Source organism: Gigantopelta aegis, chromosome 10 (genome assembly GCF_016097555.1).
Source record: "Gigantopelta aegis isolate Gae_Host chromosome 10, Gae_host_genome, whole genome shotgun sequence".
Lineage (NCBI taxonomy): Eukaryota > Metazoa > Mollusca > Gastropoda > Neomphalida > Peltospiridae > Gigantopelta > Gigantopelta aegis.
The window spans coordinates 38,356,231-38,374,034 of NC_054708.1; the positions used below are offsets into that span (position 1 = coordinate 38,356,231).

The 17,804-nt window shown below is 37.6% G+C and overlaps 1 protein-coding gene across 1 annotated transcript in view; it reads left to right on the top strand.

Annotated features, from left to right (window-relative positions):
- LOC121382768 (kynurenine formamidase-like) overlaps positions 1 to 17,804 on the top strand; it is a 91,190-nt gene that overhangs the window by 46,054 nt on the left and 27,332 nt on the right. Inside the window, exon 7 of the mRNA XM_041512352.1 lies at positions 2,075 to 2,153. Coding sequence (XP_041368286.1) covers positions 2,075 to 2,153 — 79 coding nt within the window. The remainder of the gene's footprint in view (positions 1 to 2,074; positions 2,154 to 17,804) is intronic.

The following is a 17,804-nucleotide window of genomic DNA, read 5'->3' on the forward strand; positions in this document are numbered from 1 at the left end:
TGTTCCAGAAAGTGGAATTATTATACATTTCGTTTATGTGCATGATTTGTCAGTGAACAAAATTTGAAAACTTTGTGAAAATGCAACTTTACTGGCAATCTGATATTGAAGATTGTTCAGCGAATCGCAATATGCATTTTAATTCAAGGTTCCAATATTTGGTGGCCGCCAACTTTTCTTCCTAAAACAGTATCCCTTGTGTTCCCAAGTTTGCAATTAACTGTAACTGGTCAACTTTCTTCATATTATATTGTTTCCATATACATGTATGAGGAGATATAATAATATTTCGTTCACTCCAATTATAATCTTAGGCAAAGCCCACATATGTCTATACAGAGTACATTGTAAAATGTCTAGGTATCAGTCTGAACGGCATGAAGATGTTGTGTCTCAGACCAGGACAAGACAAGTAAATATTACAAAATATGGCAGTTGTGAAGTCAATTGTGCTGAATTATGCTGCATGCAAAGTGTACGCTTCAGGAAAGAGAACACAACACATTATAATAAGCAGTGATGTTCTCGTATTGCTTCTGTATTGTCGTAATACGAGTATAGTTACAGTAAAGAAAATACTTGTATATCTTCTCACATGCATTGAATGAACATGTTCCAGTCATACATGTACCTGATATAAACAAGTTAGATCTTATTCAGCACTGTAATATGATTTCTGCCTATAACTGCATACAACACTCTGAGCTCTTTCTAGGGTCATGGGAAACACTAAGTATACTGCATAATAATGAAGAAATTTGAACAGTTTTAGTCGTTACCAACCTGAGACCACAGGAAATATTCAATGATTCTGATTAAAATTAGCTCTATTGGTCTACCAGTAGATCTAACAGCATTGCGTGAACTCCCATGTCCAGATGACATTTCATCTATAAATAAAAATTCAAATATCGACCAATTACACTTCGCCTTTTATAGCGTTATTCGGGAGCATACAAATTCTAAAAATATCGGGCGTGACTATTTATGCAATAGGTTAACTTGTTGGTCTATTTCAACATTAAAAAACAGGGGGAAAAGTGCAGTAATAAACTCTGGATTGTATTCTAGTATAAACAGATTTTATGGCAATACCATCACGTTTTGTTTTTGTTTTTTTTGTCTTGAAACAAATTTTATATACAATTTTATATTGAAATTATTTTCCGGCATACTTCGTAATTCATCTGAATCATGATTTTGCAAGTAAGGTTTTGATTGGTCAAATGAAAGGTCAACTGGACATGAGCTCCAACGAGGTGCTGTTAGATCCACAGGTAATAGTAATTAACATACTCACTCATTCACTCACTAATTCATCCATGCATGTATTTATTCAGGCTATAGTGGTTAAGCGTTTGTGGATGCTGATAGGTGTATAATTACAACGCTTTTTTTACTAGAGAACCATTGATCAATAGTAAGACATACATGTGTGTGTCGGTATCTTGATCTATTATTTTATACAATTTACTGTTTGCAGTAACATGCTAACTAAACTTGGCAACATCTAAAACTAACATTTGACATAAAAATAGGTTTTCCTAAATCATGTTATAAATATTTTTAGATTTTTATACCATAATTACTGTCCTTTTAGTCAGCCATTAGTCAACCCAATATCTGATAGTATTAGAAACAGTTTTACTGAACTCATTGAGCACATACACATCTATTGTAACACCCAGATCACATTTCTAAGTGCTGTAGTTCTGAAGGTATACACTTTTTATAATGACTGGTGGCCATTTTTGAAAAATAGCAGCCATCTTGTTTGCACCAACTTTAGAAAATATCATCTTATATTTTCATGAACTCCACACCCTAGAGATTAATTTCAGCCATAGTGACAAATGTTATACTTCAGCCCCGGTTACTCAAAAACTAAGGCTCTCTTTTAGTCTATTGCTGCAGGACTAATGACGCCTGTTGTGTTGCCGGTTGCTATGGCGTGTTAGCTATGTGTGCAACGGCGTTGAGATCAGGTAAAGTAGGGGTGGAGGGAAAACAATTATGTCAAGCTAATTTTTACTACAAAGGAACATTAACAAATTGTGAAAAGATCTCGTTTCAGTAACCATGGATAAAATTGTTTCTGAAATCAAGCAAGCGATTCGTTTTGTTTTGAAGCTAGCCAAGGAAAGACAGTCAAGGTTAGTACATATTTAGTGTACCATATTATGCAGACCTTTCCCCAGGATATTTTTGAGGAACTTACATTTTTACTATTAGTTTAATGCAAATGCAAGTGCCAGCTTTGTTGTCTATGACAATTAGTAAAGGGTTGAAAATTAGCAGTTGCCCGGTTGCCCATGCCAACCTTTATAGCCTCTATTAGAAATTTGCGAGAAAAAATAGGCAGAGTTACATTGTATGTCCCCTAATCACTAACCACTTCCGGCACATTCCGGTTACAGCAGAATGGCTGATATGACCACAGTTGTTTGTGAATCTTCTGCTGAGATTTATGCATGCCAGTCCCTGGCATCATAAATGTCCCCACCTACATTTATGCTTTAAAAATAAAGAATGATACAGGAAAAAATTCAGTTGATGAAATTGCTTTTTGTTATAACTGACCATGTATATGTTAAATATAGGAGATGAATCTAGCGAGCTGTCATACACCCTGATTGTTTTGGGTTTTTTTTTTTTTCAAAGCTGCAGTCTCGCCTCACATTAATTATCATAATTTCATTTAAACATACAAACACACCTGCAGTTTTAATGAATTATGTGTGACAGTAACACAGTTGTAATAGATAATAGAAACATATGTTTATAGTGCGTCCCAAGGGGAACACATTTTTTTGCATACTATGGAATTTACTACAAGTTATTTATTTCTGAACTGCTTGTTTTCTAAATTACACACAAAAATAGTATATTTTTGTTATTTCCAAAACACTTTTATTTTTATTTTTACGTCAAACCAAACTTAAATTATTTACAAAAACAACAAAACATTTTTGTAGGAGGATGGGACGTACTATATTATGGAATATTCCGATCAGAACAGTCCCCTTTCCCACGTGGTATATTATGTTTGTTTGGTTTTCTTCAATGTATTTCCGGGGACGCATGACCCGACCCCTCCCCTAAAAACACCACACGCCAGTCTAGACTTCCTCTACACAATTTCCTGTACACGCGCCTGTTTGACTAAATATTTTGTTTACTGCAAATCAATTAGACCTATATGCATTGCATATAAAGTATAAATTTTGCAGCTAAATGTATAATTTAACCTAAAACATCTACCTATAGTAACAGTACTTGTTTTGTTTACATCAAAATATTTGTGTAAACATATTTATGTCAGTCTTGCATGCCGATTATTTAAGGTAGATAGATGCCCAACATGTTAAAATGAAGACATTGTTGTATACATGATTATAAGTGTAAGTGGCAGGCAAAACAAAAATCTAATATTTTAAAAATAAACCCCCTTCAACAATTTTACCTCCCCACCCAAAAACAGAAAATCCCAGTAACAACAACAAATCTGCCCCCAAATAAACAATAGCCTACAAAACAAGACACACACCAGTACACATACACAACCAAAAACATGCATAACCCAGACGAACACGCACATTTAAAAAAAGGTTTTATCTATGTACATATACCAGTGGCATAGGAAGGTGGAAGGGGAGGGACGCATGCACATACACATACACACACACATATACAGTCAAACCTGGTCTAACGGTCACCTGTACATAATGGTCACCTGCCTATAATGGCCACTATAAATCCCCCCAATGAATTTCCTTCCTTATTTAACCTGTACATAATGGTCACCTGTCCATAACAGCCAGCGGTCACTATTTTTCACCCAAAATCACAGGTTGAACCTGCTATAACAGTCACAAGATGATCGCTGTGAAGACGTTTTTTTGTTTATTTTTTAACCCTGTTTGTGTCTTTACTTTTTCAATCATCTTAAAAATTATAAATTAAATGTGTTTACATTGGGTTTATTTCCCGTCAAAGTAAAGTTCCATTATGATTCTCTGATCGTAACTGAAAAACAAACAGGCACTCAATAACTTCCGTGACAAACAGTTACTGGTGGATGAAATATGATTGGTTCTCACCATCCTCACTGAACAGTAGACGACTTCCCATTGGCTGTACATAACGTAATCTGTATGTATGGTCACTATTGAGTCTCGAGAAAGGAAAGAAATGAGATTAGTCTTATTCAACTTGCCGTACTAGCACAACAACAATGCTATACGACCCTGAGTTATAACCTCCACTGCAGAATTATCTCCCCTTGCCGGATGTATAACCTACACCCGCGCATGGGTAGACCATATATCCTCGTTTTTTGATTCTGCAGTCCTCCGTTGCAGTCGTGTTTACTCTGTCATACGAGGTCTTTTGGGTGGTTTACACAGGTGGTCTAATGTCTGACACGGCTTTCTCGGTTCCAACTGGTTGGTTGTGTGTGCTGAGGGGGGTTGTCTTAAATGTCTGCCCCAGTTTGATCAGCATTTGTTATGTCGGACATGCCGTTCTTGTTGTTTTGAACGCCAGTGTCATATCTGTGTAAATTGGTCCCCCTCCATGTGGGGGAAGGCTAAGAAGCTGTCAAAAGACGCCGAGCGTAAGAGGATGATTAGACGTGAACGGGACGGGCGGAGCACAGTGGCAACCTCTGGGGTCGTGCTCCATACCGATTTGCCATCAGTTGGCAAATCGGTGTCCAGTTCAAAGAGCTCGTGGACAAGTGGTAGGCGCAAGGGCGCCTCCTCGTCTGTTCGCCATCTTCATGGTGATACCAGTAAACCCGCAGCGCCGCTTGGCGCGGAGGGGGCGCTGTTGCTCCCTGCTTCGGCTGAAGCAGGGAAGGTTTCTTCTAGGTTGGGCTCCGTTCCACCTGGGGATTTGCTTTTGCCTCTGTCGGTGGAGGCCGCGCCTGTTACGGTTGTAATGGGGGCATCAGTCAGAGGGAGTGCAGTCATGGCAGGAATGACTGTGTCTCTCAGTTCCGACTCCCATCTTGCTGATGGGGGCAGGGTTATCGGTCCTTCTGTAGAGGGGTCGATTAGCTCTAGAATGAAGTCCGCTTTGCGGCGCCGTTTGTCTCACCAGACTTCTGGTGGAGGGTTGGTCGTGTCGTCCGAGGGCGTCTGTTCAGTCTTACAAGGGTGTTTCGTTTGGAAACCGACCTTTAGCAATGGACTCGGTAGGATTTCGGCTTGCCGTTAGCGCACGAGGTGCATGAATCTCTTGCGGAAATTGATGCTTTGATTGCGGGTAGCAATCGTATTTTAGGGGTGGTGGTGGAAGAGTTTCCGGCAGCGTTAGCTACCGGGAAACTGTTGTTTGCTGCAAAGGTTTTGTCTACGTCTTCGTATAAGACATTGGGAGCTTCCTTCCTTTCACATCCAGCGGTCGTTTCTGCTAGAGTGAAGGCAGACTGCCACCCATCTCCTAATGTCAGTGTGCCACTCACGGATTTAGAGACTTAGGAGAGGTTATCTAAACTTCTTTTTCAAGTCAATAACCATTTAGGTTTGTTCCTATTTGGGCTAGATAAAGCAGTCACAGGTCTTCCGCCGATGGCTAAGTGTTGTTTGTTGGCGGTTTCTAAAGCTTCTCATCACGTCGCTCAGCTTGCTGGACTGAGAGTGACGGGTGTGGTTAAAACCTACTTTCGTAGTCACTCAGTAAGGGTAACCTTACTTTTTGGGACAATTTTATGGAGGTTCCGTTAGCAGATCTTCCTGTGGGGGGCAGATTGCGCCATTTTGTTCAAAGTTAGCGTGAACTGCCAGATCTCGACTCATGGGTTTTGTCGGTTGTCCGCAATGGATACAAAATACCGTTTTCATCACCCCCTCCACTGATGTCCTCCCCCGGTTACCTGCAGTACCATCTGTCGACAAACAAGTACTTGTGGAGAAGATAGTTGTCGAGTTTCTCGACAAGAAAGCCATCCAGGAGGTAGATTTGGGCACTCCTGGATTTTATTCCCATCTGTTCTTCGCCCAGAAGAAGAATGGCGAGTGGCGACCAATTCTAAACCTGAAGCCACTGAATTCTTACGTCGTTATTCCATCTATGAAGATGGAGACGGTTCAATCTGTTCGCACTTTGCTTCAGGTGGGGGAATGGGTGGCGTCCATCGATTTGAAGGACGCTTACCTGCATGTATCGGGATTTTTGGAAGTACTTGCAGTTCCTTTACGACGGCAGAGCTTACGAATTTCGAGTTCTGCTGTTCGGATTGGCCACACGCCCTCACACTTTTACTCGGGTAGTAAAGGCAGTGATGGGGCGTGTACATCTGTTGGGTATACAGATGCACAATTACCTGGACGATTGGTTAATTCCAGCGGCGTCACAGACGGCATGTCTCGTGGGCGTGGAGTTTGTGATCGACATGATTCTCCAATTGGGGTTTATTCCCAATTGGGTCAAGTCGGAATTAGTGCCAAAGCAGGTTTTCACTTATCTGTGGGTGGTTTTCAACCTTGTGGAGGCGTCCGTTCTTCCGACAGATTCGCGACTTCACAATTTCACGACGTTGACACAACGTCTTCTGGTGGAGCAAAGTGCGTCGGTGCACATGCTCCATGTGTTGATAGGCCATCTTGAATCGCTGGCGGCGCTGAATGTGCGGTTTAGACGGTTCAAGAGACCGCTTCAATGGCATTTGTTCTGAGTGTGGGATGGTCTCAACTGGGATTTGGTGATACCATTGGGGCCTTGGTTCGCTCTCCCGATCCAAGAGTGTCTAGTGGACAAGTGTATGTCCCAGGCCGTTCCTTTACACCCACTTTCTCCAGAGTTGGCCCTGTTTACCGATGCTTCCCTCGAGGGGTTCGGTGCACACCTTTTGGATCAACATCTGTCAGGGGTGTGGACTCCTTCAGAGAGGAGTCGTCACATCAACCTGTTGGAGATTGAAGCGGTGCGTCGCGCTTGTTCTTCAAGTGTGGGGGAGTTCTCAGCTTGATATGTTTATCACTCGCCTGAACAGTCAGTTGCCAGTGTTTGTATCGCCAGTACCAGACCCACTGGCACTGGAGTACGATGCGTTGAGCATGGACTGGACGGGACTGGATTTTTACGCCTTTCCCCCTCCAGTTCTGCTTGGCACGGTTCTGGCAAACCTTGTCGTGTCACACTCGTAGCCCCAAGTTGGGCAGCTTAAGCCTGGTTTCCTCCGCTCCTGTCACTTTTAAGATCTGCTCAGTCAGAGACTGCGTCGGACAGAGTGGCATCCAAAGCCGGAGGTTTTCTGACTTCACGCGTGGCAGTTGTCGGGGTTTCCCTTCGAAACCGAGGCTTTTCTAAACGGGTTGCTGAGCTTGTCTCCTCTTCAAAGCACCAGTCTACGGAGAGGGTCTACCAGTGTCACTGGCGCGCTTGGGTTCGTTGGGCGACTGAGAGGGACGTGGATCCCTTGTCGCCTACTGTTAATGACTTAGCTGAGTACTTTCTGGCTCTTGTCCAAGAAAGACAGCTGAAGGTTCAAACAGTGAGAAGTCACCGGTCATCCATTTTCACTACTCTGAGGCAGTGTGGACGTCAAGATTTCTTAACGAATCTCGTTTTGCATGACTTGCTTAAGTTGTTGCAAAACACGGTTGAGAAGCCTTCCATTTTGCCTAAATGGAATGTTTTTTCGCCAGTCTTTGACGTGGAAAACTTTGTTTCTGGTCTCACTAGCAGCTTGCCGTTGTATTAGAGAAATTCATGCTTTTTTGCATGATTTGGTGGATTACAATACGGATGGGTCAGTTACGTTACGTACTGATCCTGTTTTTGTGGCTAAGAACCGGCCATCATTCAGTGTTTATCTCGTACGCTTTCTGCGAATAATTCTGATAGACTTCTTTGTCTGGTGCGGGCTTTGAAATTCTATTTGGAGCGTACTAGAAATCTCCGGCAAAATACTAAGAGACTGTTTATCTCTTTCACACGCCAACCGGGAGACATTACGAAGAATGCTTTGTCGAGATGGATTGCTGCAACCATCAAACTGGCATATAAGAAGGCGGGTGACCATGTTCTGCGGAATTTCTCCGTTCGACCTCATGAGATTCGGGCGATTTCTGCTTCCCTTAATTTCCATGATTCTTTGGACATTTTCACGGTCATGAGTGCGGGGTTTTGGAAAAGTCGACACACGTTTGACCGTGATATGGCTGTTGGTCCGGACGGAACTCGGCAGATTCAATCAGTCATTGCAGGGCAGCAAGTCGTTTCGGTGCGCAGGGCCACGAGTAGGGGGCGACCCTTATTTCGTCTGGTCGCTAGCGGCAGTCTTTCTGGGAGATAGTTCTCCACCTCCTGTTTGGAGAGTGAGGGGTGGATGGTTGACTATCTGGGGCAGTCGAGTGTCTTTTACCATTACTTGGTGTGCGGGTTTTCCCACTTTGGAGTTGTCCTTCAATTTAAAAGTCACTTTGACATTTTATACCTCGTATGATGTGGGTTGCTTTTCACTGTATCATTACTTGAGACGAACACTACTGGTTGAATGAGTAAGTCCTTGTTTTCTTTAATGTTAAATTCTTGTGCTTTAACGGTGTGATATCACATCTTTTATAGCATTGTTGTTGTGGTAGTACAGTAAGTTGAATAAGACTATTAGAATTTTTTTCTTCTAATTTTCATTTTTATTCATACTTACCTAGTACTAGCACAACAAACTGTTACCTCCCACCCGCCTCGATGGAGATCTTTTTTTATTCAGTCATTCCGGACTTTGAATCGATACCGAGGATATACGGTCTACCCATGCGTGGGTGTAGGTTATACATCCGGAAAGGGGAGATAATTCTGCAGTGGAGATTATAACTCAGGGTCATATAGCATTGTTGTTGTGCTAGTACTAGGTAAGTATGAATAATAATGAAAATTATAAACAAATTTTCTAAGTTATGTTAGGTGTCTGATTGTTTTTATAGCCAGACATGATTGGTAATAATGCATTTAATATTTGCATCGTCAGTATTCAATAAAATTTAATATACGTGATGTACGATTTGTTACCTGTGTTTATTCCACTGAGAAATATGTGCATGTTTTCTCCCGAAACTGTCTTTATTACCGAGTCTGACAGTAGAAACCTTATTGTTAGGCAAGGAAGTGAATTTCTTTATCGTTAGTTTCATTATTAACTAGCCTACTGCATAGGTAGTACACATGTAGTTAATAATGCAGCTAGCGATACAGAAAATCGCAGCTAGTCATTTAGTCAAATTAATGTACCCTTACGTTCGTACACAGTGATATATATATATACACACAAATAAATGCATATTAATTGCAAATGTCAAAACTTTATAAAGATGCCGTTTTAACGAGTCAGTCATTCTGACAAACAATAATAGTAATGCAAAACTTTATTTACGTCAAAAAATAAAAGACCAAGTCAATGACTACTCCACAATTCAGTAGTAACAAAGGGCCTTTGTTGTAAGCGACTGGAGCATGAACTCACCGGAAGTCATTTAGTGGCTGATTGGGGCCAGTTAGCGCTATGCAAATCAAGGGCAGATAAGTATGTTTCTAATAGAGGCTATTGGTAAAGGGCGACTAAGAAATTTACAAAGGTAGTCCGTTGGGCGACCATCGATTTTAGTGTCTGGCGAGTAAGGTACCAGTTAAAAAAGAAAGACACTGAAACTGAATCAAATGTGACAAAACACACAGCTTCTGTGCTGGTGGGAACTACAGATCTGGCAGCAGAAGATATAGATCATGCACTATATTTTGACAGCGCCAGACTATAAGCTTCTGTTGCTTTGGGCTGGGTCTTTCTAAAACTAAAGCTCAAAACGTATTGAAGACACTGCATGTATTATTAAAATCTAGAAGTCTTCGGCTTATTGGAATGGCCAGGATATGCATTAAGTATCTAGTAGAGCTACTATTTGACAGTTATTCAATGTTATGGTAAAAAGGAATCATATTTAATTAGCTTCTGGGACAAAATCAAAGTATATCTTGTAGTTTTGACTCGCACTGACTTGAGTATATATGACACTATAAAGTATTCATATAACTTATTGTCATAATGTTTTTTTTTAAATCTTGCGATTTTGGGTCAAATTGTGTGAATTTAAAAAATCTCCTGCTTTTTGACAAAATCTCCTGCTTTTTCAACACACACCTCCTGCTTTCTCTTGACTAAAGGTCAGTTAATTGATTGCCATTGTTGGTATTGTTTTAAGTTTAAGAGATTTGCATGAAATAAGAACAGATGAGATCTAAAGTGACACCAAGACTTACATGATGACATAACCGTCCAAATATTACTGTAATAAACAATAAGTATGTTTTTATGCTTTGTAATATGATAACCAAGTACATGGTATATTTTGGTGAAATGTTTTTTTGGGGGGTTCACAGATTTATTTTTCTTTCGATATTTATTTTACTAGTAGCCTACTACTATAGCATTTACAATATCCAAATTAAACGTGTGTTTGCTTTTCCCGTAGGAGGACAGCCACTCCCAAGGAAATCTTTAAATAGATATTTTACCTCTTGCATCGCCAGTTTATTTCATCCCTCTTATATCGCCACAAAGAGGACTGCCATGATAGACTAGTTTATATACTACAACACACACAGTACGTTCTCTCTTTATTCTCTTTTTACTACATAACAGTATTTGTTTACTTTAGAGACAGTGCAAGTCAAGCAGCATACCTTGGCTGTTCTTGCATTTTGTCTTCGGTACATACGGTATAATTTAATGGTATTTTGTAAAGAAACATTTTTATTTTTATTTATACTGGATTTCTTTTTTCAATTTTTTTATTTCAGTTGGTATGAGTTTAAAACTTAAGAACATGTTTTATATGAATTTGAACTTTATTTCCCAGATAGCACACTGTGGTTGGCCCAACATAAGCTGTACATACCGTTGGCCCAATGTTGGCTCAATGTTGGTACATTGCACCAATGGTACGTGTACCAACATTGTGCCAACATTTTCATACAGTGTTAATTAGTTGGCCTAATGTTGTGCCAACATGGGCAAGTGTAATTAAGAATAACAAAAGCACAGTTGTAACATTTATTATCAAACTACATATCAATCTTGTTCATCATCTTTTTCGGATTCCAACGATGTCTCCATGGGTACGGCCTCGCATGTTGCCTCTCCTCCTCAAGTGCTGCAATGACAAATGCAGAAGATATATACGTCATACTAAAAGGATTTCAAGTTTCCCTTGAATTAAAATGATAGTACATAAAAAAAAATTGTTTAATAACACTACTAGAGCACATTGATTTATTAATCATCGGCTATTGAATGTAAAACATTTGGTAATTTTGACATATATGGAGAGGAAACCCACTATATTTATCCATTAGTAGCAAGTGATCTTTTATATATTATGCACCATCCCACAGGCAGGATATCACATACCATGGTCGTTGATATACCAGTCGTGATGCATTGGCTGAAACAAGAAATAGCCCAATGGGCCCCGACGGGCATCGATCCCAAACCGCCCGCCCCATGAAACTACTTATTGATAATTCTAAAACTAAATAACCTACATGTAGCTACTACATGTCTTGTCACATACAGATGTGATATACTGGACTACATCCCGCCCCATGAAACTACTTATTGATAATTCTAAAACTAAATAACCTAACTATTACATGTCTTGTCACATACAGATGTGATATACTGGACTACATCCCGCCCCATGAAACTACTTATTGATAATTCTAAAACTAAATAACCTAACTATTACATGTCTTGTCACATACAGATGTGATATACTGGACTACATCCCGCCCCATGAAACTACTTATTGATAATTCTAAAACTAAATAACCTAACTATTACATGTCTTGTCACATACAGATGTGATATACTGGACTATACATCCCGCCCCATGAAACTACTTATTGATAATTCTAAAACTAAATAACCTACATGTAGCTACTACATGTCTTGTCACATACAGATGTGATATACTGGACTACATCCCGCCCCATGAAACTACTTATTGATAATTCTAAAACTAAATAACCTACATGTAGCTATTACATGTCTTGCCACATACAGATGTGATATACTGGACTACATCCCGCCCCATGAAACTACTTATTGATAATTCTAAAACTAAATAACCTACATGTAGCTACTACATGTCTTGTCACATACAGATGTGATATACTGGACTACATCCCGCCCCATGAAACTACTTATTGATAATTCTAAAACTAAATAACCTACATGTAGCTACTACATGTCTTGTCACATACAGATGTGATATACTGGACTACATCCCGCCCCATGAAACTACTTATTGATAATTCTAAAACTAAATAACCTACATGTAGCTATTACATGTCTTGCCACATACAGATGTGATATACTGGACTACATCCCGCCCCATGAAACTACTAATTGATAATTCTAAAACTAAATAACCTACATGTAGCTACTACATGTCTTGTCACATACAGATGTGATATACTGGACTACATCCCGCCCCATGAAACTACTTATTGATAATTCTAAAACTAAATAACCTACATGTAGCTACTACATGTCTTGTCACATACAGATGTGATATACTGGACTACATCCCGCCCCATGAAACTACTTATTGATAATTCTAAAACTAAATAACCTACATGTAGCTATTACATGTCTTGCCACATACAGATGTGATATACTGGACTACATCCCGCCCCATGAAACTACTTATTGATAATTCTAAAACTAAATAACCTACATGTAGCTACTACATGTCTTGCCACATACAGATGTGATATACTGGACTACATCCCGCCCCATGAAACTACTTATTGATAATTCTAAAACTAAATAACCTACATGTAGCTACTACATGTCTTGTCACATACAGATGTGATATACTGGACTACATCCCGCCCCATGAAACTACTTATTGATAATTCTAAAACTAAATAACCTACATGTAGCTACTACATGTCTTGTCACATACAGATGTGATATACTGGACTACATCCCGCCCCATGAAACTACTTATTGATAATTCTAAAACTAAATAACCTACATGTAGCTACTACATGTCTTGTCACATACAGATGTGATATACTGGACTACATCCCGCCCCATGAAACTACTTATTGATAATTCTAAAACTAAATAACCTACATGTAGCTACTACATGTCTTGTCACATACAGATGTGATATACTGGACTACATCCCGCCCCATGAAACTACTTATTGATAATTCTAAAACTAAATAACCTACATGTAGCTACTACATGTCTTGTCACATACAGATGTGATATACTGGACTACATCCCGCCCCATGAAACTACTTATTGATAATTCTAAAACTAAATAACCTACATGTAGCTATTACATGTCTTGCCACATACAGATGTGATATACTGGACTACATCCCGCCCCATGAAACTACTTATTGATAATTCTAAAACTAAATAACCTACATGTAGCTACTACATGTCTTGTCACATACAGATGTGATATACTGGACTACATCCCGCCCATGAAACTACTTATTGATAATTCTAAAACTAAATAACCTACATGTAGCTACTACATGTCTTGTCACATACAGATGTGATATACTGGACTACATCCCGCCCCATGAAACTACTTATTGATAATTCTAAAACTAAATAACCTACATGTAGCTACTACATGTCTTGTCACATACAGATGTGATATACTGGACTACATCCCGCCCCATGAAACTACTTATTGATAATTCTAAAACTAAATAACCTACATGTAGCTATTACATGTCTTGCCACATACAGATGTGATATACTGGACTACATCCCGCCCCATGAAACTACTTATTGATAATTCTAAAACTAAATAACCTACATGTAGCTACTACATGTCTTGTCACATACAGATGTGATATACTGGACTACATCCCGCCCCATGATACTACTTATTGATAATTCTAAAACTAAATAACCTACATGTAGCTATTACATGTCTTGCCACATACAGATGTGATATACAACTACAGGCTTTCTCTTATTTTATTCTATGCTGATGGACATTACTTATTGTGTCTTACATGTAGTTCTTGATTTGTTTTATCATATTCAGTGTTACACATTAAATATATTTAAAAAGATAGGGCTATTTCTTATTAAAATGGGTGGGGGTAAGCCTGAAGTTTTTCTAAATGTTGGGAGGGAGGTCTTTATACAGTCTGCTATGTTCATCATTATTAAAAAATACTGAAAATTTGTAGGTAGGGGGTCCAAAAATGTCCAGGCCCTCTCCTCCCCAGCCCATGACTAATAAAATTATAAACTGAAATATATAGTCAAATATGATGACAAAAACTCACTTCCTTTTGCGGCTGCCATTTCAGTCCAATTATGCAGGTCTTAACCAATTTCTAAGATACAGTTCCGCTCATGCCACTTTTATGTTGCTGTTTTTGGCAGCATCTTCAGAAAATAAGAAATGGCAAATATTAAATACATATTTTCAACTTATTAGATGTAGAATTATGTCACAGGTTACGTGCTTGAACCATCATTGAAGAAATTTTAAGTTGAACATTGAATTAATGGCTTAACTTAAATTATTAGCAAACTTAATTATTGTGAACAACATATACTAACAAATTTCTAACAAACAATAGATATTTCATGTCTGTGTAGTGTTTATTATAGGATCTTAAACAAGTGTCCATTTCTTATCAAGTTTATGTCACATGTGAAATGATTTTTATTTGCCTTAATGAGTAACAAATAAAAATATTTCAAGTCTAATATCCTATTTATTACCCAAATATTATAATTATGTTTACAATTGAGAAATCGTTGTATAAGAATGCAGATGGTGATCATTTGTGATGTCAAGTGGGATGTAACACTTTGATACGTACCAAGATATTTTGTACCATAATATTAGGGGTAATTATTCTCTCAATTACATCCTTTGCTGTTATGCGTCCAAAGAATTCAAATATAGGCAACCTATATGTAATACATATATACAGCAGCATTAAGTATCATTAAAATATGTTACAGATGGATGTTATATTAATAGTTCAGCTCTTAACATACATATTAAAATCACACATTATAGATTTATACTATTTGTTAGAATATGTCACAGGATTTAGAATAAATTTAATTTAATTTAAGTAATATCTTGCATTATGTCCACACACCTTACTAATAAAATTTCAAGCAGACTGCCTGAAATTTTCAATATCACTTTGTAGATGCCAGTAGTGATAATATAAATATCATAGTTTTTAATTATAAATTTTATTATCCCCAGATCAGTGACAATGTCATGCTTGTGGAGCACTGAATCACTGCCTTCCAATATGCTTTTAACATCATCAAATATATTAAATTAAACAAATATATAATATATAGCATTCATAAAGAGATGTTTAGCTTCTTGAAAAATAAAATAAGAAAGGAAAACAGTGAGAGAGAAGAGGTAATGAGAATGCAGGTAACATTTTGTTCAGTATCGCGTCGTGATTTGCTACACAAGTATCTGAGATCGCTACACAATTTTAAAAACATTAAACAGTAGTTGATAATCAATTTTCAATAGACAAGAAATACCACTATATAATCAAGATTTTGAAAACAAAATGTTCCCTGGAATGATAAGATACCGATTGAGATCTTAATAAGATTTTATTTAATTTTTTTATTGCTTTATTTTGCTTGTGTTTTTTTCCTCTTTGTTTCCAAACAAGCTGAAATTTCTTTTTCATTTATTTAAATACAGAATTATTAATTAAATTTATTATAATTATATATTTTTTTAATATAATTTTTTCTCTTTAAAATTTCCTTCTTAAAATTTTTATAATGGCCTAATCTTTCATTTTGAATTTGAATACCAAATATAATGACCGGTATTTGTTTTTCTAACTTGAGTATTTTGCTAACGTCGGTGCAATGTTGTGCCAATGTTGATCCGTCACCTTAAAGCAGAAGTAAATTCAGTGCAAATGCTTCAATGCGGTAATTTATTTTTTACTATTTTCACGAAACCTTCGTAATTTCATTTTCCTCAGTATCGCATTGCGATTTGCTATGCAATTTTAAGAGATCACCAAACAATTTTAAAACATTAAACAGTAGTTGCTCAACAGAGAACATCACTTTTTTAATTTTGGCTTTATTTAAAGTTCAATTTGACTAGATTTATCACTAATCAAGATTTTGAAAACTAAATAGTCCCTGTTGTTAAACTTTTATTAAATGACTAGAAGGGTCCCTGTTGTTAAACGGAAGGGTGCTGAGGGCCTCACACCTAACAGTTGATTGTCACATAGCCAATTAAAGCATACAGTCATTTGATTTAAGGCCGTTACTTGATGCCAAAGCACTTACTTACACACCTAACAATTGATTGTCACATAGCCAATTAAAGTGTACAGTCATTTGATTTAAGGCCGTTACTTGATGCCAAAGCACTTACTTACACACCTAACAGTTGATTGTCACATAGCCAATTAAAGTGTACAGTCATTTGATTTAAGGCCGTTACTTGATGCCAAAGCACTTACTTACACACCTAACAATTGATTGTCACATAGCCAATTAAAGTGTACAGTCATTTGATTTAAGGCCGTTACTTGATGCCAAAGCACTTACTTACACACCTAACAGTTGATTGTCACATAGCCAATTAAAGTGTACAGTCATTTGATTTAAGGCGGTTACTTGATGCCAAAGCACTTACTTACACACCTAAGGCATAGTGTCTACATGATATGCCTCTGGGGAAACCCCTGTGTACATATCTCAGAAATGTCAATAATGTGTACACCATTTCTGAAGTATAAATGGGAAATTATTACCATATGGTTAAACATATCTTGTTTCGGATTGAAGTGTTAGATCCTGCTACATAGGAGCAGAAGTTTCCCTTAGGAGACAGACACATACTGATTTTACGCACGAGTGTCAGGATTGTTGTATTGCCTGAGCGAGAATCCTGACACAAGTTCCGTAAAATTAGTACAATTCACACACGAGTGTCACAATTTCTTAATTATTCACATTATCCATAACCATTTTTTTTAATGGATAATGGGGAATCTGCTCACTTCCCCAAATGACATTATATGATGGATAATATATAACTTGTATATAACAGCCACTCATGGGCTGTTATATACAGGTAAATGTAGACAAATATAAAATGGTTTACTTATGAAAACTACAACTAAACTGGAATGCATAAAGTATCAACAGTCGTCATAAAAATATAAAATGAGAGAGAGAAAAACATAATGTTTGCTACCTAAAAATGTTATTCAAGGCATAAATTTAATATACTCTATTGTCCACCTTTGGCTACATGTATATCGTTATGATTAATGGTTCCGAATATCAAAAGCAGAATGTTTAGCGTTATTAATACCAAAAAATGAGGATATGGTAGATACACGAGCCCAGAAGCAGACAACATTAAGATCGATATGTCACTTTTCACATCCTTGATTTGACTATGCACATAATAAATATAACACATTTTACCGGAATTTAACTTCAAATTCATATTTCATAAATAGTACAATTTTTTCAATAATAAGATTTTCACAGTCAGATGTTTCTGTAATTCTCAAACGAAACATTTTCAATAGCAGTTTAGCACTGGAATTTTCCAGCATTCTGAAAACACAAATATCATGTACCCATTTTATTGTTGTAAACAATGCCAAGTGACATCATTGGAATACTGACACCATTCAAATTCCAAATTAGCTATATTATTACAATCACTACAGTAAAATACCATGACACCTGTTAAAATTGTTACAAGTTCTATATA